Source organism: Ursus americanus, chromosome 33 (genome assembly GCF_024610735.1).
Source record: "Ursus americanus isolate L20-20 chromosome 33, mUrsAme1.1.p, whole genome shotgun sequence".
Classification (NCBI taxonomy): Eukaryota; Metazoa; Chordata; class Mammalia; order Carnivora; family Ursidae; genus Ursus; species Ursus americanus.
The window spans coordinates 10,356,202-10,382,882 of record NC_142159.1 but is presented as its reverse complement, the minus strand read 5'-3'; the positions used below and the strand labels follow the sequence as shown (position 1 = coordinate 10,382,882).

The 26,681-nt window shown below is 42.5% G+C and overlaps 1 protein-coding gene across 1 annotated transcript; it reads left to right on the top strand.

Annotated features, from left to right (window-relative positions):
• Positions 1-748: 748 nt before the first annotated feature.
• Positions 749-26,199, top strand: FAM76A (family with sequence similarity 76 member A). Its single transcript, XM_045782345.2, has 9 exons — positions 749-952; positions 2,197-2,261; positions 5,410-5,464; positions 6,195-6,347; positions 9,172-9,329; positions 13,569-13,655; positions 20,387-20,522; positions 23,068-23,169; positions 23,897-26,199. The coding sequence occupies exons 1-9, from the start codon at positions 872-874 to the stop codon at positions 23,981-23,983; spliced, it is 924 nt and encodes a 307-aa protein (XP_045638301.1). The 5' UTR covers positions 749-871; the 3' UTR covers positions 23,984-26,199.
• Positions 26,200-26,681: the final 482 nt, after the last annotated feature.

Genomic DNA, 26,681 nt, shown 5'->3' with positions numbered 1-26,681 from the left:
GGAAACGGGCCTCACACCAAATGTGTCCCACTCTGAGGGAGGTCACCAGAGCAGGAGTACTCTGAGGGATAGAGGGCCTCGCGTTAGTATTCTTCCGCATCGTCCTGGAGGGGCTGTCATCACTCTAGCAGCCCTCTTCCTCAACATAGAGGTCCTCTTTCTGGGGCTTCCCCCTTTCTCTCTGGAGGTCACCGATCCTCGAGTTCCCCCCTTTTTGGGGATCTCTGACAGAGGGCACCCCTCTTAGGTTGTCTCTCGTGGTTTCCTCTTCTCCCTCCCTGTGTTGGTGATGTTCTCTCACAAGCCCCCCACCTTTTTCAGGCTCGGGATCTTGCCCGACTTCTAGTTCAACAATGCTCAGCTCTCCGCTCAACCGCGCCCCTCCTGCTCCGGGAGGGCAGCTCCATGGAAACCAAAACATCACAACTCCGCGGAGGTATCGCGAGAGGCGCGGTTGCGACCGTGGCCGGGGAGAGGAGGAGCGAGGGCGGGAACAAAGAGCGAAGTGGGAGGGGTCTGGGCGCTTCCGAGGTCCCGGGCGGGAGAAGGTACCTCCTAGTGGCGCCCCCGCGTGACTGCGCTTTACATAATCGAGGCCGCGCGCGTCATAAGTGGCGTACTCCAGTCCAAACCGAATCAGAGTTGTCATAAGCTCTGTGTTCCGCCCCTTCGTGCTTGATGGACGTCGAAATGAACCAGTGAACAGGCTACCAGGTCCGCTGCGCCCGCCCTGATCCGCCCGCACTCGCCGGCCCGCCCGCCTGCCGCAGCCCGCAGCCTGCTGCCGCCACCGCCGCCAGCTTGTCCGTCAGACTGTCAGATAAAGCGGCGGGCCGGGCCGGCTGGGCGGTGAGCACGGCCCGGGCCGGACATGGCGGCGCTCTACGCCTGCACCAAGTGCCACCAGCGCTTCCCCTTCGAGGCGCTGTCTCAGGGGCAGCAGCTGTGCAAGGTGCGCGGGCTGGGGCGGCGGCCGGGAACTGGGACGCTAGAGGCGCGGCCCGGAGCCCCCTGTTCTGCGGGGCCGCTCAGCGGGGTCCCCCGGGCAGGGCGTGGCAGGCCCGCCTAGCTGAGGCGCCTCACCCGCTCCGCTGGGGGCCAGCGGGGCACGTGGGGGAGTCCCGGGCTCCGTCCAGGCCCCCGCGGCCGGCGTGTCCCGGTGCTTAGCAACCGCAAGGGATTGTTCTCGGACCCCTTGAGGTCAGGGGAGGAGACAGTGGGTCCCCTGCTTGCTCCCGACCAGACGCACCGAGATCCCTCTTGGGCTGGCTTCCCCGTCGTTGGTTGCAGACTGAGGGACCCCCTGCCCCGCCTGGGACTGAACTCCAGAGTTGGGTGCTGCCTGGGAGGAGAGTCTCCCAACTCGGGCGCCTCACGGGCACTTTCCAGCCAGTCTCAGAGTCGGAGGTGGCGCGGCTTTATAGAAAAGCCCCACAATTAAGCGCACGAAGCAAAAGGATTTTTCAGCATCCAGTTGGTGACCTTCGGTCCTGGCCCTAACCAGCTACTGTTCAGTTTTTACTCCTGAAGGTCCAAGTTGCTTTTTTCGTTCGAGTTGCTTCATCCTGCTTTGCCTATTTAAGTTAATAGAAGTGCTGTGAGGTGACAGTTAAAAGTCACAAAGCCGGCCTGAGACAGATTTTGAGATATTCCCAAATAATCCAGTTTGTGCCTCTGATATGGGTAATTCCTAACTGTATGTCACCGTGGCCGCAAATGGCCGTGACTTTGTCACCCTCTGCTTACCCTGTAGGAGAGAGCTCAGATGTTTGAGTGCCTTTTTAAGGCTATATATATGAAATATATATAATGCTTTTAAGGCAGTTTCATATTGGTAAGCAATAATGATTTTAATTTAGCATTTTCATTTCGCAAGTGAACCTGCTCAAAAATCAAGCAGTGCAAGTGGCAGAACTGGAACTAGAATCCAGGGCTTCTGATTTCCACTCTGAGGCTTATTCATACATACTTTTGTTTTACAATTTATGACTAGTTCCATATAAATTCTTTCTTAATTCCCACATCAATGCAGGCCAGTGATGCCAATATTACAAAAGAGAAAAATAAGGCCCAGAAAGTTCAAGTGACTCACTCAAGCACAGTGGCTATGCTGGGAATAGTAGGTCTTCTGCCTCCTACTGAAGGCTGTTTCCATTTCTGACTGCCTTTTAAAATTATATCCTCATTTCATTTCAGGAATGTCGGATTGCACACCCTGTTGTGAAGTGCACCTACTGTAGAACTGAATACCAGCAGGAGAGGTACAGTTTTTGTTGACCATGGAAGATGTTAATAGGCTTTTTCCTCTTAAAATCGACAATTAGTTGCTTGTCACGGAACAGATCTGTCATTGAGTGCATTATATACAGATTCTGCAGTTTTTTTGTTATCACACATTGACCAATACCAAACACACATCTTGTTCCTTAGTTATCCATTGATTGCTTAAATGTTTAAAGTTACTTTTTTTTCAGCTCCTTGATCGTCTTATATTGTGTTTATAATCTTGATGACATGAAGAAACCTTAACAGTAAAACAATGAGCCTCATGTTTCAGTGTGTTTATATTCAGAGCTTCAAGAATTTATAATTCAAAAGAAGATACTTTTGGAAATGTGACAATTCTGATAAGGGTTTGTTAGCCCCAGTCACATTTGAAACTCATTGGCCTTATGTAAATCTCATTTTGAAAAATGTGAAAAACATTTAGGTGTGAGTAAACACACATTTGGGGGAGACTTTCAATAGCAGCAAAGTAGTTTATTGGTGTAGTAAGTTTTGTGAGACTGCAACTGTATTAGTTCTTAAAGCAGGGTGGGGTCTGTTTGCTAACTCACACATAGACCTAGAAGCCTACTTTTAATCAGTCTTATTTCAGTTCTAGGAACATCTTCCCCAACACTTCATGGACATTTTCAAACCAGAAATGGTTGAAAGAATTAGACAATAAACACTCATATACCCACCACTTAGATTCTACAGTGTACATTTATTGTATTGGCATCTATCCATCAGTTTATTAATCCATCTTATTTGTGATGCATTTTATTTATTTATTTATTTTTATGTTTATTTATTTATTTAAAGATTTTATTTATTTATTTGATGGAGAGAGAGACAGCCAGCAAGAGAGGGAACACAGGCAGGGGGAGTGGGAGAGGAAGAAGCAGGCTTCCAGTGGAGGAACCTGATGTGGGGCTCGACCCCAGGACTCTGGGATCACGCCCTGAGGCTGAACCACCCAGGCGCCCCTGTGATGCATTTTAAAGTGTGGACATCAGTACACTTGATGCTAAACAGTTAAGCATGCATATCATTAACAAAATTCAACATTTCTTTACAGTCCTTTATTTTTTTAGAGGTAAAATTTGTGCACAGTGATATGCTCAGATCTTAAGTACATCATTTGATGAGTTTTGCAAACTGTATACATCTGTGTAACCCCAAACTGTTTCAAAATATAGAACATTACCATCACCCCAGAGGGTCCTCTCATGCCTCTTCCCTCTCAATCCCTACCCTTCTTGCCTTCCCCACACAGCTACTGTTCTGATTTTCCTTTCCACCATAGATCAGTTTTCCCTGTTCTCGCACTTAATAGAAATGGAAACATACAAAACATACTCTAGAAGCATTATGTTTTAGCTTTTACATTTGGGTCTATGATCCATCGTGAACGAATTTTTGGGTCTGAAGGGAGATATGAAGTTTGACATAAAAATTTATTGCAGATGGCGGTGCCTGGCTAACTTAGACAGCGGAACATGCGACTCTTGATCTCGGGGTTGTAAATTCGAGCCCTGTGTCGGGTGTAGAGATTACTTTAAAAAATTAAATCTTAAAAAAATTGATTCAAGGGCACCTGGGTGGCTCAGTCAGTTGAGTGTTTGCCTTTGGCTTGGGTTGTGTTCCCTGAGTCCCAGGATTGAGATCCGCATCGGACTCCCAACTTAGTGGGGAGTCTGCTTTTCCCTTTGCCTCTCACCCACCTTGTGCTTTTTCTCTCTCACTGTTTCTTTCTCTCTCAAGTAAATAAGTAAAATCTTTTTAAAAATTGGTTCAGGGGCGCCTGGGTGGCACAGCGGTTAAGCGTCTGCCTTCGGCTCAGGGCGTGATCCCGGCGTTCTGGGATCGAGCCCCACATCAGGCTCCTCTGCTGGGAGCCTGCTTCTTCCTCTCCCACTCCCCCTGCTTGTGTTCCCTCTCTCGCTGGCTGTCTCTATCTCTATCTCTGTCGAATAAATAAATAAAATCTTTAAAAAAAAATTGATTCAAGATGGATCATAGAAATAGTTTTTCTTTGCATGTTTTCTAAGATGTCAGGAGCATTTGTATGGAGATATATATATATGTATTTTTTCAGTAATAATCTTCAGTAGTAAATCTAAACATAAACCGGAATGTTCAACATCACAGAATTGCTGATGTGAATCCTCTTTCTAAAAGAGTTTCCTTTAAATGCACCTCACTTCTTGTACTGCCTCTTTAAAATGGCAGAAAATTGCCCTGGAAAATATTTTGTTTGAACATTTCATTTTAATTTAAATGTTTTCTACTTTTAGGTTTTTCTTTGTTTTAACTTCATGGTCACTTTTATAGGACTTTGTGGGAAAATAATCACAAAATAGCTAATAGGCTGGATTTTTATGTGATTTTATTTTCAGCTCCAGAATATTGTTTATTCTTGCACATCAAGCATTTGTTTGTACCTCCCTTTGTGAAGAATTAAACTTTATTTGAAGATGATTTTTTTTCCCCAAGGTAGTTTATCAGTTTCAATATTTAGGTAATATTATGACCTCTGGACCTTCATAAGACAGGGACTTTGTTTTTGTTTTTTTGTCAGTGCTTAGTTCTTAGAGAAATTGGAAATATTGGTAAAATATTTGGTCATAGCCTCTATTTCCCCACATCTGGAATTTTCATATGCTTTTACTTACAGAGAGTGTAGAGAGAGTAAAGTCAACATGGATAGAATCTCTAAGTTTGTATTCCAAACACAGATACTTTCTTTCTCACCTTAGGTTTCTCAGGTGTTCATCCGAATTGATGAGAATTACTGCTAGTCCATTTCAGTCTAACATGATATTCTTTTGAGGGTCCTGTCCACATTTGATCATTTTGTTTAATGATACTTGGAGATGTAATGTGATAATCAGAAATAACTCATTCTCCATTTTAACTAAAGTCTTATTTTATCTGAGCTAATAAAATTAGTAACCACAAAATAATTAATAAAAGTTTTTGGCCAGATACTCAACCTTCAGTTAACCAAGTATTCAGACCACATATCACCTTGGCACTTAGCAATGAGCAAATTCTGTGGGCTTAAGGAGGAATCAGTTTTCAGATGTAAGTAAGGCAAGTTTTTTTCTTATAAAAGCCTTGTGTCTCTTTTTTCCTTAACAGTAAAACCAATACAATATGCAAGAAATGTGCTCAGAATGTGCAGTTATATGGAACGGTAAGTAGGGTTTCTCTGTACCTAACAGTGAGAACACAGGTCTCTTGGAACCTTAATATTCTGTGGATTATTAATGTAATTACCATATTTTTATTAAAACTAGTTATGTGTTAATACTTTCTCAGTGAAGTTTATCTAGTATGTGAGCTTTTGAGCTTAGCTAATACTTAGTATTGAGAAGGTCTGTGTTTATGGTCATGACGGTAGGATTGTCATCATAATTTTCCTTGAGAGCTTTAGTAACCAATATGAAAAGAGGAGGGGAAAGATGGATCTTACAATGTGACCTCCTTGTTTGGTAGCAGTTGACTGTTCATTCTGATGAATGGATTTTTGTCTTTCAGTGTTAGGGTTCTGGATACTATGTCCGTCCAGGGAATCTCCCAACTTGTGATACGGTGATAATGGCAAAGAGGCCTTTTGAGAAATTTGGAAGCACCTGCTGGTTTCTTCAAGGAACTGGTTCTGTGAATTTCTCAGAGAAGTCCCAGCATATACACTAATGGGGTTTTATTTGTTTATTTATCTGTTTAAAATCAATAGTCCTGTGCAGAAAAACACCTTACATAGTGTTAAGAATTAGGCTTCATTTGATCGGTGTAGAAGGAAATTTATGAAGTCAGGAATGCATGTTTACAATGACTAATGAACTATGTAATAGGAATGATTGGTTTAAAAAATGTGCTGGTATTTTATAATATACTCAGTTGACCCTTTTTCTCTCTTGAAGCCCAAACCTTGTCAATATTGCAACATAATTGCCGCGTTCATCGGCAACAAATGCCAGCGCTGCACGAACTCAGAGAAGAAGTACGGACCACCATATTCGTGTGAACAGTGTAAGCAGCAGTGTGCATTTGACAGGAAAGATGACAGAAAGAAGGTAAATCTCCGTGTTTTCTGTTGATTTTTTCTTTCAGAGAATTAAGGTGGGTCACTCGTGTCAAAAAGGGGCACCTGCTGGGCTCAGTAGGTGGAGCATACGACTGTGGATCTTGGTTTGTCGGTTTGAGCCCCATGTTTGGGTGTAGAGATTACTTAAAATCTTAAAAAAAAAAAAAAAAAAAAGAGGGGCACGTGGCTCTGGGTTAAGCGGCCGACTCTCAATCTCAGCTCAGGTCTTGATCTCAGGGTTGTGAGTTCAAGCTCCGCATTGGGTTCCGTGCTGGGCATGGAGCCTACTTAAAGCCTACTTAAAAAAAAAGAAGAAGACATATAACAGAGCAAAGAATTCTCAGTTCCTCTTCTAGTTGTTATTGACCTTGAAGATTTTCAGCCTTTGTTTTCTTTATTTATTAAATGTGGACCATTATATTCTTTTTTTCGAGTATATATATATTTTTTTAAATTAATGAATTAATTAATTAATGTGCTTTCTGCACCCAGGGTGGGGCACAAACTCATGGCCCTGAGATCCATGTTTACATGTTCTTTTGACTGAACCATCCAGGCATCCCTGGACCATTATATTCTTTTTTTTTTTTTTTTTAAAGATTTTATTTATTTACTTGACAGAGAGAGAGAGCCAGTGAGGGAGGGAACACAAGCAGGGGGAGTGGGAGAGGAAGAAGCAGGCTCATAGTGGAGGAGCCTGATGTGGGGCTCGAATCCAGAATGCTGGGATCACGCCTTGAGCCAAAGGCAGATGCTTTAACCACTGCGCTACCCAGGCGCCCCTGGACCATTATATTCTAATCTCATGAGTTGGTATTTCATGAGAATCTGAATTATAGTGATCAAAATCCCACATAGGTGAAGTGATGATTGGCAGAATTCTGTAGAATTCTGTAGAGGAGAGATTGTGACTTAAGCAAGATACATGACCAGTTTCACTATCTGACTCTTCAAGGGTTTCCCTCTGTTGAAGTTAAAAATCACAAGATGACATGGAGGAGAGTTCTGTGTGGAGCAATGGGGCATTGGTAGAATAAAAGTGGTTTAGATTTGTTCTGTTTAAAACCCTCCAGTGGTTTCCAACTGCACTTAGAATAAAACCCAAAGCTCTTCCCTGGCCTGCACGGCCCATACCTGCCTTTCAGTCTCATCTGACCTCACACCTCCCACCCCTCACCTTATCTCAGCCACACCGGCTGCCTTTCAGCCCTTCAGATGTGGCCGTGTCATTCCCACCTTTGTGCTAGCTGTCGCTTTGCCTGATGCGTCCTTCTCAAAAGCATCTTAACTGGTTCCTCATGCTCAGATGCCACTTCTTCACTGAGACCCTTTACTCACTCACTCACCCCGTATCATATTACCCTGTTTTATTGTCTTCGTAGCATGTAACATTGTGAGAAATTAATCTTGTTTTTTGCTTATATGTTTGTCCACCTCCATTAGAACATGAGCTCTGTCCATCTTGTTCTTTGTCACATTTCCTGTGGCCTGGCACATAGTAAGTGCCCCCCCATATTATAATATATATATGTAAATGTATCTATTTAGGTTGTTAAGAGTTATACTTTATTGAGAACTTTTTTCTCTCCCTTTCAGTTGTTTTACCAGACATGGCCAAAATATTAATCTGAAATATATCTTCAGCTTGCTGTTATTTATTGAGAAAAAGTATGCTTGTTATTTTCTACTTTTTTAAAAGTGACTGAAAAAGTGATTATTTTATATATCTTTTTAAATTGAGGTATAATCAACATACCTTATATTAGTTTCATATGTACAGCATAATGATTAGATATTTGTGTGTATTGGAAAGTGAGCACCACAATAAGTCCGGTTAACATCCATCATTGTACACAGTTACAGAATTCTTTTTCTTGTGATGAGAACTTTTAAGATCTCCTCTCTTAGCAACTTTCAAATATGCAATATAGTATTAACTATAGGCATCATACTGTACATTTTGTCCCTGTGACTTATTTATTTTAGAACTAGAAGTTTATACCTTTTGACTACTTTCACCCATTTCACCTGCCCCCCACTCCCCATCTCTGGCAACTATCAATTTTTTCTCTTCAATAAATATTCTTTTGGGATGCCTGGGTGGCTCAGTCAGTTAAGCGTCTGCCTTCGACTTGGGTCATGACCCCAGGGTCCTGGAATCGAGTCCCGCATCGGGGGGGGGTCCTTGCTCAGCAGGGAGCCTGCTTCTCCTTCTGGCTGCTGCTCCCTTGCTTCTGCTCTTTCTCTCTGACAAATAAAGAAATAAAATCTTTAAAAAAATAATTAAATACTCTTTTAATGAAAGAATACAGTACAGAAACTTTTTCAGTGTCCAGAGCTACTTTTTGGAGATGCTTAGGCTCACAAGCACGAACTCTTGCCAGCCAAATTTATTAATTTACAATGGGAGGCTATAACTCTCCAGTGACCAGAATACTCCTGCCTGCTAACCGGAGCACATTTTCCCTGCATCAGGATAACTGGAGAGGCTGACTTAGGAATCAGGAGGTAGCATACACTAAGAGTTGGAGTATAAGCTTTGCAGTCCTGTAGGCCTGGGTTAGCTGAATGATCCTGGGCAGGTTTCTTACTTATTATGCATCAGTTCCTTCATCTTTCCAGTGGGGAATAGTTGTAGCTGCTTCACAGGACATAGGGAGATTTAATTGAGGTAGAAGACTTGCCTAAGTTCACACACCTCATAGGTGGGAGAATTGGTACTTAACCCAGAGGGTCTAGCTCCCAGTACCTATATTCTGGAGTACCCATGTACTACATTTTCTTTTCTTTATCTTTGTCTCCTTGTCTTTCAGGTAGATGGGAAATTGCTGTGCTGGCTGTGCACGCTTTCATATAAACGGGTCCTTCAGAAGACCAAAGAGCAGAGGAAACATCTGAGCAGCTCTTCCCGTGCCAGCCACCAGGAGAAGGAACAGTATAGTCGACTGAGTGGTGGCAGCCATTATAACAGGTAACCCCAAGATGCATAAGGTAGGACTAGAAGTACTGGTTGGTCAGATAGAATACACAGTTAGCCACGGAAGATACCATTTGGTATACATTTTCCTAGTCTTTTCTCTGTAGTTACTAGCCTTAGGAGGAATCTCCTTTACCGTATTTCATAGTTCACGTATCTTCCAAGTGCCAGAGAGATTTCCGTAAGGTATCAGGATTTCCTGACTTGGTTTGTATCGTGTCTGAAAAGTTTGTGGACCTTGTTCTACTTTCCCTGTAATGTTCTACTCACCCTTGGAGTGGGTTATCTTCTTAGAAGATTGGACATTTCACTTTCTGAGGTGTGCAGTTTTTTTATGCATATTTGTCCGGGAGGTTGATAGATGTTCTAGGTTTGTCCTGGTGGGATCTAGTCAAAAAGATGTCCTTTCATTGTAGCCTTAGCTTCCTTTCAGAGTACCTGAAGTGTCGTTAAGAATTCTGGCTCTGGATTGAATCCCAACTCTGCCAGTTTCTCTGTGTGGGATCTTGGGCAAGCTTTTCTCATCTTTAAAATAGGGAAATAATAGTATTACCTCATGGAATTGTTGTGAAGATAAATTATGTAGTGCATGCATAGTGATTAGTTTTATAACTGGCATATAGGAAGCGTTCAATAAATTTTAGTTACTGTTTGTTATTGTTACCATTATGATTTTGTTTGTTCATTTAGCAAACATTATTAAGTACTCTCATGGGCCAGCGACTCTGCTAGGAAGGCAGAGATGAATCAAAGAATCATGCTGCTCACCAGGAGTATGCAGTCTGGTAGGGAAGACAGACCTGTAATCAAATCATTGCAGCATAATTCGATGAGCATGAGAAACATCAAGATACAGGCATGAGATGCAGTAGTAATTAACTGCCTTGGGAAGTCAGGCAAGAGAGGCTCAGAAAAGAGCTGGTGTTGGAGCTGGATTTTAGGATGAGTTGGAATCATCACCGAGGGAATGGGCAGAGGCACCCTAGGCTGAGGGAATAGCATTTGCAGAGTCACGGAGGGCATAAGACTATGGAACCCTGGGGAATTGCAGGTCCTTTTATGTTGCTGGACCTTACATTTGGGAGCCAGGGAATGGGAGAAAAGGGGATTCTGCGGACATGTTAAGGAGCATGAACCTGATCTTGGGGTCTGTAAAAAAAAAAAAATTAACCCTGATTATTGTGGAGAATACATTGGAAGAAAAAGAGACTGGATGCTGGTTAAGAAGCTTTTTTACGAGTCCAGGGTAAGAAATGTTAATATTAGAAGCCATGGCACCAGAGATCAAAGAAGCAGATTCAGGAAGATCATTTAGAGGGAGAATTATGAGAAATTTAGATAATTTGATGAACAGGTAGAAGGGCAGAAGCTGGGTGAGTAACGGATAATTCTCAGGTTTCTTACTTAGGTGAATAGGTATATTCCTAACTGAGAGAGAATATAGGAAGAAGAGAAGTTCAGTTTTTAAAAGTTGAGTTTGTGGGACTCCTGCGTGACTCAGTTGGTTAAGCGTCTGCCTTCAGCTCAGGTCCTGATCTCAGGTCCTGGGATGGAACAGCCAGGTCAGGCGCCCTGCTCAGCAGGGTGTCTGCTTCTTCCTCTCCCTCTGCTTCTCCCCCTGTTCGTGCTCTCTTTCAAATAAATAAATAAAATCTTTTTAAAAAATAAAAAAAAATAAGTTGAGTTTGGAGCATTAAGAGGAATTATTTTTTGGGAGCTTAGCCTAGAACTCAGAAGAAAGGTTCAGATGAGGCCCATTGGTGGCACATGAGAGTCAGTGGGAATAGAAGTTGTTATAAAGTGTGGATTCCCGCTGCTCCATCCCAGACTTTAATTCATAGGGTGTAGGATGGAGTCCATGAATCTGCATTCGGGGAACACCATTTCCAACCCATATGATAAGTTGTTAAAACCATGCTCTTGGATGGTATAATTCAAGTTGGAGGCTGACAACAGAACTCTAGAAGCACTCAAGAAGGATGGAGTGAGTATTTGCAAACCATATAGCTGATAAGGGGTTAATGTAAAAAATATATGAAGAATTCATGCAACTCAATAATAAAAAAAGCAAATAATCCAATTTAAAAATGGGCAAAGGACCTAAATAGACATTTTTCCAAAGAATACGTACAAATGGCCAGTAGATACATGCAAAGGTGCTAGACATCACTAGTCATCAAGGAAATGCACATCAAAACCACAATGAGATATCACCTCACATCTTTTAGGATGGCTATTATCAAAAAGACAAGAGGGGTGCCTGGCTGGCTCAGTCGATGAAGCATGTGGCTCTTGATCTCAAGGTTGTGAGTTCAAGCTCCACTTCGGGTGTAGAGATTACTTAAATAAAAGAGAGAGGGGAAAAGACAAGAAATAACGAATGTTGGTGAGGTTGTAGAGAAAGGGAACCCTATACGCCATTAGTGGGAATGTAAATTGGTATAGCCATTGTGCAAAACAGTGTGGTGGTTCCTGAAAAAATTAAAAACAGAGCTACCATATGATCCAGCGGTCATTCCTGGGTATATATTCAAAGGAAATGAAATGGACATCTTGAAGAGATATCTGCACCCCTGTGTTCATTGCAGCTTTATTCATAATAGCCAAGAGATGGAAACAATGTAAATGTTTTGCAGTGAATGAATGGATAAAGAAAATGTGATATATATATGCAGACACACACACATACTATATGGTATCACTTCTATGTGGAACCTTTTTAAAAAGCCAGTTCCATAGAAACAGACACTGGAATCATGGTTGCCAGGGGCTGGGAAAATGGGCAATGAGGAGATTTAGGTCAAAGAGTATATAAACTTTCAGTTCTAAGAAAAAGTTCTGAGGATCTAATGTACAGCAGAGTGACTGCTCTTAATATGGTATATTCTTGAAAATTGCTGAGAGTGGATTGTAAGCATTCTTGCCATTAAAAAAAAAAGTTACTATGTGATGTGATAGATGTGTTAATTATCTTAATCTTGGTTATCATTCCATAACATAAATGTATATCAAACTCTCACGTTGTATGCATGTATACAATTTGTCACTTACTCCACAATAAAGTTGGAAGGGGGGAAGGATGGCATGGTCAGTGGTATCAAGTATTGAAGAAATCAAGTAAGAAAGGGTCTTACTTGGGGCGCCTGGGTGGCACAGCGGTTGGGCGTCTGCCTTCGGCTCAGGGCGTGGTCCCGGCGTTATGGGATCGAGCCCCACATCGGGCTCCTCTGCTATGAGCCTGCTTCTTCCTCTCCCACTCCCCCGCTTGTGTTCCCTCTCTCGCTGGCTGTCTCTGTCTCTGTCAGGTAAATAGATGAAATCTTTAAAAAAAAAAAAGAAAAGGTCTTACTTGAGGGTGAACTCGTTGGGCCTAAAACTAATTTTTAGTGGTGTTGTGGGACTCAGGTAGTAGATTCACAGAACTACACTGAAAAAGAACTAGACTAGGAGTTCAACCTGGTATCTAGTCCCAGCTTCACTATTGACTAGCTATATATCCTCAGGTAGGTCAGTTAACCTCAATGAGCCTCAGTTTCTGCAGAGTAGAAATAGTACCTTGTATATACCTCACAGAATTGGAAATGCATATGAAACATGAAATGTAAAAGTACTTTTTAAGCGGTGCGTGGCTGGCTCAGTTGGTGGAGCGTGTGACTCTTGATCTCAGGGTCATGAGTTTGAGCCCCACATCGGGGATGGAGCCTACTTAAAATTTTAAAAATTAAAAAGATTTTTAGAAAAGTACTTTTTTTAACTATAAGATAGATTATACTTCCTATTAAAATATTATTGACTGTTGACTCTGTTCCCATAGTTATTAATAAAGCAGGTAATATTTAATTAAAGCTAAGAATTTTGGGGGCCTACGGAAGAGAGCTACCCATGCATCCAGGACCTATGAAATCAACACCTTGGTGGATTTTAATAATCAAGACTGGGGTGCCTGGGTGGCTCAGTTGGTTGAGCGTCTGCCTTCAGCTCAAGTCCTGATCCCAGGGTCCTGGGATCAAGCCCCACATCAGGCTCCTTGCCCAGCGGGAGACCTGCTTCTCCCTCTCCCTCTGCCTGCCGCTGCCCCTGCTTGTGCTCTCTCTCGCTCTTCCTGTCAAATGAATAAGTGAAATCTTAAAAAAAAAAAATGGTATCGTGTTGGTACCATTTAACAAACTTTTATTGTGATGTTTTATAAATCTTTGATTTCTAATGTGTGTCTCTCTATTTTTGCATTAAAAGCCAGAAAACACTTTCCACATCTTCAATTCAAAATGAAATCCCAAAGAAAAAATCCAAGTTTGAGTCAATCACAACCAATGGAGACAGGTAAGCCAGTTGGTGTGTGTGCATGTGTCCGTTTGAGCTGCTGCGTATACAGGTCCGGAAACAGGAGTACATTCCAGGGTATGCCTTGGACCTAGTCGAGGGTTGTTGTTGAGCCTCCGAGGGTCATTACATGAGCCGCTTGATATCTCATGAATAAGCATTGCCGACATTTGTTTGTAACTAATCCTGTCAGTACAACATAAGCACATATGACGGGATTTAATAGCAACTGAATTCTGCAGTCCACAAATAACTCCCCCACACTAATTCTAAGAAGTCAGGAGCTGTATGCCTTTCACTATGATCTGTGCCTGTGGCCTCCTCTAGGCAGGACAGGAATTGGTCTTGAGAGGTGGAGCGGAGACCATTTGGAGTTAAGGCAGTGTTGCTCGATCTGTGCGGGGTGATCCGTGCTTCCTTAGCGTGCAGAAAGCCCAGTGCAGATACTGAACAGCAGAGAACGAGATGCATTTAAATATTGTTGCTTCTTTTTAAACCTGTCTAAATACATATTTTTATTCTTTGCTTTCCCTTCTCCTGAGCAATGCTTCCTCTTGCAAGCTGCTTTGTCCTAATATCCAGAGTGCCCCATCTGTGTTGGTTCAGTGCTGCTTCCCAACCAAGTCTTGGGGCCACCCATTTTCCTGTTTCTGCAGGCGCAGGCATCCTGAAGTGAGACACTGACATACTCTTCCCCCAGATCCTTGGAATCGTGTTCATTCTGGAAACTCCCAGTATGAGTTCTCCCTCCCAGCCAGTGGTGGGTATGGGAGTAGACTAGCACATAGGCTTACCAGGGCTGAACTTCGTTTAGGGGAGCACAAAGCATCTGTGAAATTTACTCTTTCCTGTTACCTCTTTTATTAACCTGATTTCAGATTCTACAAGGTGTCTTATATATTTTTTTAATATTTATTGATTTATTTAAGAGAGAGAGTATGAGGTGGGGAGGGACAGAGGGAGAGAATCTCCAAGCAGACTCCCCACTGAGCGCAGAGCCCGACACAGGACTCGATCCCACAACCCATGAGATCATGACCTGAGCCAAAACCAAGAGGCGGATGCTTAACTGACTGAGCCACCCAGTCACCCCTACGAGGTGTTTTTTTTTTATCAGCTAGTATCACTGATTTATACTTTTTTAATTGAACCTTCTGGAAATGTTTAACTTAGATATTCAAATTATATGGGAGAAGGAACCATAAAGACCATCTTCTCTGGTCAGCTTCACTGTTCTCTGAGTAGATATTCTGGCCGTTATGAGGATCGTCCCATCACCTCTGCCAGGGTGCATGATCCTGCAAAAACCATGTCAAGGGGTGAACCTTTCTGAGTCCTCTGCCTTTACAGAGGCCTAGACGAAGACTCACAGCCTTTAGGTTCAAAATTTCTGTTTTGTGCTCACTTATGACCCAGACTGTATTTGAATGACCTGGAAAAAACTCATTTATAACCTTTAGTTGAACCAACCAGTCCTTAAAGTTTGCCTTCTTTTAGCTTATTTTGTTCTTGAGATGCTGCCATTATTCTTGCTGTCCACTGCTACGAATATACAAAGCAAAACTTAAGTTTTCAACTGGTCACCAGTAAAGATTGTTTCCTCAAGTAGGATGCTGATCCTAACACGGTCTTTCACAGTCTCCTCTGGAAAAGATCTCAGAAGATCATTTTTTCCTTGAAGTGTAGATGCTAATTTTTTAAATAACTTACCCTAATAACTTGAAAATTTGGAAAATTTTTCTGCTTCCACAAAAATTATTTTCGTACATATATGAGTTCTGTTCCATTTGAATGTTCCTGCATTAGCAGGTCCTGACTATCAATTCCACTTGTTTGCATTTCTTTTAAAAGTTCATAGCACAAGTTAAATTACATTGTTCCTTTTCTTTTTCCTTTTCGTGGGTTTTTTTTTCTTGTTTTTCCTTCACTTTGGAAACATTTTATTTATTTACTTATTTTTAAAGATTTTATTTAATTATTTGTCAGAGAGAGAGAGGGAGAGAGAGAGAGACAGAGCACAAGCAGGGGGGAACGGCAGGCGGAGGGAGAAGCAGGCTCCCTGCTGAACAAGGAGCCCAATGCAGGACTCAATCCCAGGACCCTGAGATCATGACCTGAGCCAAAGGCAGATGCTTAACTGACTGGGCCACCCAGACACCCCTTTATTTTATTTTTTTAATTTAAGATTTTATTTATTTATTGGAGAGAGATAGAGAGAGCACAAACAGGGAGGAGAGAGAGAAGCAGGTTCCCCTCTGAGCAGGGAGCCCAACGTGGGGCTTGATCCCAGGACCCTGGGATCATGACCTGAGCTGAAGGCAGACGCTTAACCGACTGAGCCACGCAGGTGCCCCTGAAAACATTTTTTTTTTTAAGATTTATTTATTTGTCAGAGAGAAGGAGAGAGAGAGAGCACAAGCAGGGGAAGCAACAAGCAGAGGGAGAAGCAGGCTCCCTGCTGAGCAAGGAGCCCAATGCGGGACTCGTTCCCAGGACCCTGAGATCATGACCTGAGCCAAAGGGAGACGCTAAACCAACTGAGCCACCCAATGTCCCGAAGACAATTTTTTTAAAAGATTATTTTAGAGAGAGTGAGTGTGTCTGCACTCACATAGGGGGAGGGGCAGAGGGAAAGAATCTTGAGCAGACTCCCCACTGAGTGTGGAGCCCCACACCAGGCTGAATCTCTCAACCCATGAGATCATGACCTGAGCAGAAACGAGGAGTCGGACACGCAGCCAGCTGAGCCACCCAGTCACCCCTCACTTTGAAAACATTCTGATAAGCCTTTCTTTGACGGTCCTTTTGTAATGTCATGCAAACCCCCAGTGTTTTTACTGAGTATCTATCTTGAATTCAGTTCTGTACCAGATGTTGGCAGTCTCGCTTCTGAGATCTCTGTTGTAGCTGCCGCCCCGTTTTCAGTTGATGGAAGACTACTTCCTGGCCCCACTTTTAAAATATCCATATATGCTCTTGTCCTTTCATTGTTATCCCCTCTTGTCGTCTTCTTCTTTTTTTTTTTTTTTTAAAGATTTTATTTATTTGACGGAGAGAGACAGCCAGCAAGAGAGGGAATACAAGCAGGGGAGTGGGAGAGGAAGAAGCAGGCTCTTAGCGGAGGAGCCTGACGTGGGGCTCGATCCCAGAACGCTGGGATCACGCCCTGAGCCAAAGGCAGAGGCTTAATGACTGCGCCACCCAGGCGCCCCTCCCCTCTTGCCTTCTGCGGGCTGCTCTCTAACAACTTTCCATTCACCTTGCTGTTCTACCACATTCTCCTCTCTTAGCTTTTAAGTCTAGAGGCATATTTGATCTTTTTTTCCTTTTTTCCTTCTCCATTAGCCTTCTGTATCGTACAGAGAGAATGCATCACTTTAGCTTTTGTTTTCTTTTGTTTTTTTGAAGGTTATATTTATTTATTTAAGAGACAGAGCAAGAGAGAGTGTACATGAGCAGGGGGAGGGGCAGAGGGAGAGGGGGAGAGCCGAGCAGACTGCCCCGCTCAGCGAGGAGCCCAAGGCAGGACTCAATCCCCGGACCCCGAGATCATGACCTGAAGTCAGATACTTAACCACCTGAGCCACCCAGGCACCCCTAGGTTTTTTATAAAACTTTTTCTTGAATAATTTTATTTTTTATTTTTTTAAAGATTTTTATTTATTTGAGGGGGGAGGGGCAGAGGGAGAGGGGGAGAGAGTCTTAAGCAGACTCTGCACTGAGTGCAGAGCCAGACACAGGGCTCAGTCTCACAACTCCGAGATCACAGCCTGAGCTGAAACCAGATGCAACAAATTGCCACCCAGGCGCCCCCTCAAATAGTCTTGTGCTTCTAGAATGCCTTTGTCTTTTTTTCAGTATCTTGCAGAATTCATAGTCTCCCTCTCATATTTTCTAGTTTGTTGAAATTGTAGCAAAAACTTTTCAATTTGAGGAAAATCTGAGTTCATTTCTAGCTTTCCTTCCCAGAGAAAATGCACCAGCTACTTTTTTTTTTTTCAAGATTTTATTTATTTATTTGACAGAGACAGCCAGCGGGAGAGGGAACACAAGCAGGGGGAGCGGGAGAGGAAGAAGCAGGCTTCCAGCGGAGGAGCCTGATGTGGGGCTCGATCCCATGACCCCGGGATCACGCCCTGAGTCGAAGGCAGACGCTCAACGACTGCGCTACCCAGGCGCCCCCACCAACTACTTTTTGATCATACTTGTTTGTTGTTCTGTTGATGATAGAAAAGCTCTCAACAATGGGTGATACCCAGGCACACCTTGTGGTTTATTGTTTCTAAAGGATTCTTTTCCTTTCCTCATAGGTTTTTTGTTTTTTTTTAAGATCTTATTTTTAAGTAATCTCTACACCCAGCGTGGGGCTTGAACTCATGACCCTGAGATCAAGAATTACAGGCTCCATCGACTGAGCCAGCCCGGTGCCCCTCCTTGTAGTTTTATTTCATTCTCCATTTGAAATATGCCTGAAAGAGTGGACTTACTTTGTGTGGCCTTTGAGGACAGACCCAGGGCCAAAGGATAGAAATGACAGGGAGGCAGGTTTTGGCTTAACCTGAGGAGGATTGCTTTTATATTAAAAGGTTTAGAAAAGACAAGAAGCTTTCTAGAGAAATTGTGAGTTCCCTGTCATTGGAGATATTTGAAAAGAGACTGGATCTAATTTTCTGCCTTGCTAACCTAGCCATCTGTTTTCATTTGATTTCCAGCAGTTCTTATTAATCAGAAGTTAGAGAGTTAGAAAGGTCAGGCCCTAACACAGGATAGACATGACTGGTTTTGTCAACAATGTATTGCTATGGGAAAAATCCTCTCTTAAGCAGGTAGAGAAGAGCATTAGAAGCTTTTGGACCACACGATTTATATTAGCCCATTACTCTGTTTCATTTGTCATTCTAGTTACGAGCTTAAGTAAATTCTTTTGGGTGGACGGAAGACAATCCCTTGGCAGGTATTAAAACTGATGGAGACTTTGATGGGTTCTTTTAGCATTTTCTCCTGCATGCCTTGTTTTATTATATGGCATTTACTTTTTGTCACCCAGTAATTCTGCATATTCATCAGTTACGAGAGCATGGGTCCATTCTTCTCACATGCTTTATGATTCTCTCCCAGGAGAGAATCAACGGACACAGTCTGTTGGAAATGTTTGACTTGGTAACTCTGAGGATGTCCAGTGATTTCGCTTGCTCTTTGGACTTTCTACCTGTGTAGAGAAATGCCGGTTATTAGATGTAGTTCAAGATGGAGGAACGAACCAACAGCAAGGGGGACCTAGAGTCGTTGCTATATTGATATAGGGAACTGGAAGTCAATATTCCAGTGTCTGCTTTGGAAAAATAGGTTTGTGTTTTACTTTAAAGGTTGCCCTGGGAAGAGTAAGAGCTTTCTTTGGGAAGTCTCTAGAGAAGGGCAGGATTTGACTCTCATGGCAATGATTCTTAACTTGTTTTGGGTATAAGACATCTCTGACCAACCAAGGAAAGCTATGGATCGTCACCCTAGAAACCACCCATCGTATGTATACACTGAATTGCACATACAATTTCAGGGGGTTACAGATTCCCTGGAGCTGGGCCTGGTTAGAAGATTCTGCTAAGAGGACAGACTTCTCCTGGCACTTTGGAAAAATGAAGTGCTCGGGTACTGTTACTGAGAAGAATCTGTTGAAAACCCAGGTTGTGGTGTGACTCTGGAGTTTGCCACCTCTTTGTTCCTTTTCTAACTAAATATCACTGAATTCTTGATATTGGAAGTGGTGGTCAACAGGCCAGTTGCAGTGTAGGGGAAGTTGGCTTCCTTCCTATTGGTTTCATCTTCATGGGGCACCTGGGTGGCTCAGTCGGTTAAGCGTCTGCCTTTGGCTCAGGTCGTGATCCCGGAGTACTGGGATTGAGCCCCTCGTCGGGCTCCCTGCTCAGCAGGGTGTCTGCTTCTCCCTCTCCCTCTGCCCCTCCCCCTGCTTGTGCTCCCTCCCTCTCTCTCTCTCCCTCTCAAATAAATCTTTAAAAGAAAATTTCATCTTTTTATAATTTTTAAAAGGGACTGACTGTTCCTGAGATGGAATGCAGCAGCTTTTTTTTTTTTTTTTTAAGATTGTATTTATTTATTTGAGAGAGAGCGAGAATGAGTGTGGGGAGGGACAGAAGGAGAGGGAGAAGCAGACTCCTCACTGAGCAGGGAGCCCAACGTCAGATGCTTAACCGGCCAAGCCACCAGGCGCCCCTACGAGCAGCTTCTTAGCAGCTGCACCACATCACTGTGTTTTGGGGCAAAAAATAAAGAACCAAAAGATGAGGTCTGTGGGGAGCTTTAAAAGAAAAATACATGAGCTTACAATTGATCATTTAGCCAGATTCTAGGGAAATTAGTCACAAAAAATTGACTGTTTCACCCATAAATAATTGGGAATCTTCAGTGCACCTGAAACAAAATGTCCTTGACTCTTGGGGAATGCGTGTGTTTTCGTCTCGATTGTGAGAGGAGGTGCTGCACAAGTGCTCTGGGTTGTGGTTTGGTTGGTATAGTAACCCCATGATCGCCTTGCCAGTGCAGCGTAGCAGATGCTGTTGAGTCTGGTGTGTGGAGCATTGTGCTTACTGCTGGGAATTCAAAGAGTTGTTCTTACCCTTGAGCTTGTAGTCAGGTGGCCTGTGGTGTGTCCTCAAGTAGGAAGAAGGTGTATCCCTCCAAGTTACGATCTTTTCCCCCTCCGTGTTTCTACTCAGCTTTTCCCCAGACCTGGCTCTGGACTCACCAGGCACTGACCACTTTGTCATCATTGCCCAACTGAAGGAAGAAGTGGCCACTCTGAAGAAGATGCTGCATCAAAAAGATCAAATGATTTTAGAGAAAGAGAAGAAGGTACAGTTTTGTTAATGCCTCTCAGGCCAGAATGATGCAGGGGGAAGCACGTGGTACCACAGGGCATGGTGCTGACTCTTGTTCAGCTGACATTTATCTGGTACTGACCATGGGTGCTTTGAGAGACCCAGTGGCAAGGTTGGGATATCCTGGGAGAGGCTTACTATCTTCCAGGATGACTGATGGTCTGGTATTACCGTGGCGAATCCACCCCGGTCAGGTGCATTTTAGAAAGTTGATTTTTCTCAGCATTTGGAGGGAGCTTCCGCTTCTCAGGGAGGACTCGTGTTACCCAGCCTTACAGAGGTGATGTATAAAAGTACAGTGCCCCTCTTAATTCACAGTGGGGCATAACTGACTACTACTCTTCTCAGCATGAGCTGCTTTGGAAGGTTGTAATCAGAAGGTGCTGAGTGAGCATGGAGTTGGGACAAGAGGAGGTAGTTATGTAATTGGAACTCTTAATGCTCTCAAGCTAAGCGAACCTGATGTCTCCATCTCTGTTATTGGGATGGCCATGTCTGTGGGACAGTAATACTCAAAATATGTGGGCCAGGTCTCCCTCCTTCCTGGACAATGTTCAGGTAGGCCTTCCTCTGTGACTCTTAGGTCACTTTGCTTCCATTACTGACAACTCCCTTCCTGAGTGACCCATTCTTGAAACACATTAACATCTTCAGTAAAGTCTTACTCTGGTCTAACAGCCCTCCCTCTTTAAGGGAACTTTTTATATCCTTCTTCTGATTGAGGTCTATTTATCTTATTTTTAGGTTCTTAAAGAATATCTCATTTTTGTCTTAATATATTAATAACCATAATAGCTAACTTTTATTGAATACTTAACTATGTGCCCGACTGCTCTGCGTGCTTTCTATGTATTAACTCACTTATCCTCATAATAACCCTTTGAGAGAGGAATTACTGTTACCGTCATGTCATAGATGAAGAGAGCCTCCAATATTTTTCATTTTACGCTTCCATTCCCTTCTCCCAGTTGTGTTTTTTTCCCTGAGGCTGTATGTTTTTTTGCACCAAGTTTGGAGTGCTAGGATTCATTGTGAATAGCTAACGAAGGCATTTCTAATGTTAAAATATTTATATGCATTCTTTTCATCTAATTTTGACCTCATTTTACAAATGAGGAAACGGACCCAAAGATATTAAATGAGGTACCAAATCACACAACTAGTAAATGGCAGAACAAAGTAATTAACTCAAATCTTTCTGACTCCGCCATTCTTTCCACTAGCCTATGCTTTCTTAGCAGGTAAGGTGGAGATTCATGGGGAGAGACCAGTATTCTTTCTACTTTACTACATGACTATTGGATGAAAGCAGACCCAAGGGGCACCTGGGTGGCTCAGTCGTTAAGCGTCTGCCTTCGGCTCAGGGCCTGATCCCATCAGTCATTCGAACAAGCTATCAGTTACCTCACACTCTGGCTGTGCCTGTACAGTTTCCTGTGCTTGGATGCCCCTCTCCCTACCTTGTGTGCCAGTTGTCGCTCATGTACCTCAAAACTCAGCTCACACATCACTTCCCTGACGTAGATATCTCTTCTCTCTGCTCCTTGAATAGCATAGTCAATAGAAGAAGGCCTGGGATTTGAATTCTAGCTCTGCCACTTGCCTACATGTTTGATCTTGGCCATGTTATTTAACCCTTTCTAAGCCTTGGTTTTTCCCATCTATAAAATGGGAACAATAATATTGTCCCCCAAAGGTTTATCATGGAATTGGATGAAAAAATAGAATCAAAAACAGTTTGGGGCACCTGGCTGTCTCATTTGGAGGAACATGCAACTCTTGATCTTGGGGTTGTGAGTTCAAGCTCCATGCTGGGTATAGAGATTACCAACAAAACAAAACAAAAACAACTATATATATATATATATATATATATATATATATATATATATATACACACACACACACACATTACTAAAAAACAAAACAACTGTATACATATATATATGTTCAAACATTTTGCCTGGAACAGGGTTAAAAATTCAATAAATGGCAGTAGCTGTTATTCTCCTGACTTCTTTTACACCATCAGTCATATCGTATTATAATCACTGATTTATTTGCAGGATTATTGGCATGTATTAAATACATAAAATCTTTATTTTTTTTCAAGATTTTTTATTTATTTGACAGAGAGAGCGCACAAGCAGGCAGAGTGGCAGGCGAAGGGAGAGGGAGAAGCAGGCTCCCCACTGAGGAGAAAGCCCAACGTGGGGCTCATGACCTGAGCTGAAGGCAGATGCTTAACCAACTGAACCACCCAGGCGCCCCAATACGTAATATCTTTAAAACCTGCCAGTGACGAAGTATCAGAAATGTATGTCAGGATTTTGTGTAATTTTCAGGAAATCTTTAGAAAATAATAGGATACAGAATCCCCTGGCTTTGATGTAGTTAGGGATCTTCAGGAGAGCCCTGGATTTCATTCATTTGGGAAACCATTTAGTTCTTTGGTACCAGAACATTTTTCGTTGCACAGAGATTTCTTCCGGTCACACTGCCTTTTTTTCTCCTCTCAGATCACAGAGTTGAAGGCTGATTTTCAATACCAAGAATCTCAGATGAGAGCCAAAATGAACCAGATGGAGAAAACCCACAAAGAAGTCACAGAGCAATTGCAGGTGAGTCTGCTTATTTTATGTGATAACTGATTGTATTTTAGGTGATTATTTCTTAGATTTCTTTGTTCTCAGGGTATTGACAAATTCACATTAATCCACCTTATAGCTGTCTTTTATTGTTTCACTGTTAGGTGTGTTCTGATCTTTTCCCCTCAAAAACAGTGGAAGTAATAAATGTGTGCTTTGATTTTCGGGTAAGCCAGATGTGATTCCAGATGTCTGGATGATGAATTCTGTTTATCCAGCACACGAAAGCGCTCCGCGGCTCGTTTGTGTTGCACAAAGCACCCTTTTGTAACCGTGGATCCCAGGAGATTGAAGCGTGCTGATTAACCTCCAGCAAACACTGTCTTCCCTGAACCAGGCCCTAGAGCTTTCTGTTGTTTTCTGCCTCTAGAACTTGTTCTCTTCCTGACCCTCTACGTTGTATGCCTTAGCATCTGCGTGAAAAACATGTCCTGTTAAGACATCCTTCTTGGGGCGCCTGGGTGGCACAGCGGTTAAGCGTCTGCCTTCGGCTCAGGGCGTGATCCCGGCGTTCCGGGATCGAGCCCCACATCAGGCTCCTCCACTATGGGCCTGCTTCTTCCTCTCCCATTCCCCCTGCTTGTGTTCCCTCTCTCGCTGGCTGTCTCTATCTCTGTCGAATAAATAAATAAAATCTTAAAAAAAAAAAAAAAAAAAAAGACATCCTTCTTGCACTGATTTTTTGTTTTGTTTTGTTCAGGCTAAAAACCGAGAGCTCCTGAAGCAGGCAGCTGCCTTGTCCAAGAGCAAGAAGTCCGAGAAGTCGGGAGCTATAACCTCTCCGTGAGAGACCATAAGGAGGCTCCCAGCCAACAGCAAAGGGGTTCCTGGCTTAGGGTGGGTGACCTGGCTGTTCTCTGGGAATTGCAAGCTTTCTTAAGAAATCTCTATTTTATTACAGTTATCCTCCTTCGTGGGATTGCAGCGGGCTGAATGGAAACACCTGGTTTGTGCTGTGTCATGACCGCATGCTTGGACGTTTGGGGTTCCAAGCTCTCTGTCTCATACACTCACTTCCCTTTCCCTCCCTTCTCCCCTCCCCCCTCCACCAGTACTACTCTCTGTCTCTGTCTCTCCCTTTTGGTACTACTCTGTGTGTGTGTGTGGTGGTCACTGCTCAGTGTTATGTGCAGAATGATTAGTTTGTTTGTCTGTTTGTCCATCATCGCATCCTGCCGTACCCATGGGCAAATAGTTTGGCATTAATTACATATCACTGCCACCCTCTGAACTTCGAAAACTGCCACCTTGAGACTTGGTACAATGGAAGAGGCTTTCTCTCTCCAAGAAACCTTTTGCTTCAGGGTATACTCTTGGGTTTTTTTCCAGGTATATTATGTATGAACTTTGTACTATGTATAGCCAGAGTTTTATTTATTTTTTAAAAAAACTTTTTCTTGATAAAGGAATAATGGTAGCCTAGCTTGTTCTTCTTGTAAAAGTGATGCCTCTTAAAAAAAAAGTTCTCTCTACCTTTTAGTAAAGGAATAAGACCTTTTCTTGTTACCTTGGAGTCTTAAAAAGTGCTTGCTGAGGTGAAACAATTCAGTGCGTAAGTATGGAGTCAAGTGCCTTTTGGAGGATTTCTTGGAAGAGCATTTAAGAAGAAGATACTTAAGGGAGGTAGCAAAGATTTGAACAGTCTGTCTTTTTTTAAGTAAGGGCAGAAAGAAAGGTTGTCCAGGTTTTACTGGACATTTCCGTCCCCTACCCCTTTCTTGATTGTTTTATGTGACCGATTTTAAATTCTCACACTGCCACTTCGTTTTTAAAAAAAATACCCTTCAGTTGTTATATTGGGCCATTGTCAGAGAACATTTTTTTTTAAATGAGCAGATTCAAAATGGGATAATATTTGAACTACAGAGCGTTTTGAGAGTCAGTGTGAGCTGCTTCAGTATGGACTCTGAATCTGATTGGGAGAAATGACATCACTGGACCTTCTCCCCTCTCCTCATCCACCCCAGCCTGGACACTCCCTGCTTTTAATGGAAATGTATTGAAAACAGGTGCTTGTCAGAAGCAGCTTGGCCTCAGCCAGAATTGTTTGTGTCCTCTTTTCCCTTCTTCACCCAATAGGCACATGGATTTACTTTTCCAGAAGAAGAGATAGATTTGCGCTTCTAGCCATTCTCTCAGGTCCTCTATGAGATGTTTGTGAAGGAAGTCAGAGACATGTAATGTGCCATGAAACACAGTAAAATCAATTACCTTGGTATCATTAATGGAAAGGGAGGGGTACTGCGGCTAGAGGTAACCATGAGGGCCAATGACCTTTGTACCTCAGTGCACCAGAATTGTAAGCAGTCAGTTTAACTTGCTAGGCATTTCCTAGAGGCAAATGCTTATGATTTGTGATAACATTCTCACAAGTGGAGCCATGCACAGAATGGGCCAGAGATGTGGAAATGGGTGGCTTCTTTCTGAGAAGAGAAACAATGGACCATGTTGCTTCTATCTCACTCTGGTAGGGGAGGTCATTTTCCCTTCTAAGCAGGGGAAACGGCAGTGCTAAATAGTTTTGTAACTTTTTGAATGAGAAACTTTTAGGTAAAGATAAACTGTCAGATAATATTTTTCAGATGCATTTACGTTTGACTATGGGGAAAAGATTGTGAAAAAAGTTACAGTCATGGTTTTTTGGGTTTTTTTAATTTGGAAGACTTGAGAAATTCTGTTTCATGAAGTGATAATATAAAAACACATACTTAGTTTTATACTAAATCTTTTTTTAAGGTCTTGGCATTTAATATAAAGCAGATTCACGCATTTTCTAACTTTCCACAAATTCCAAAAAGTGAAGGAAGAAACCTCAGTCCTGAAATTTTGGTTTTTAAAAATCATGACACTGTTTTACCATGAAATTGAGTAGCTAACTTTTGGTAACACCTTTTGTTCATTTGTATGTTTGTATAATGGACATTTTGAAACACAGGAATGTTTTGGTTTGTACAAACTTTGAAAAATGTGTGTTAATAAAAATTCATATTGACTCAAGTCTAATTGTTGGGTGAGTGATTGACCGATTGATTGCTGGTTTACCAATGGACATATCCCACAGTGCCCTTCAGCCTAGAAGACATTTTGTCTGGCTTGTAGACTTAAATGTTTAATTAAAAGCGTAACGGTGGTAATAGGGAGTTTCATATCCATCAGAGAATAAACTCATTCTCTTTTCTTCTGTGACTTTATTTTCCAGTTTAAGTGCTTACTTGTTATAAACACTGTGCTAGACAATGAGGATACAGAAGTGAAGAAGACTGACAGTTACTGTCCTCATGGGCTTCTGCTTCGTGAAATATTGGACAACACCATTGTTTCTTGATTTTGTATTTACCATTATTTTTCGAAATATAATACAGGATGAATCTTTATACGGTATGAGTGAAAGGATTTTGAGATATCATCTCAAGAAGGAGAGGAATGTATTAGTTTAAAACTTTGGTACTGGTAGGTTTTGTTTTTTTTTTAAGATTTTATTTATT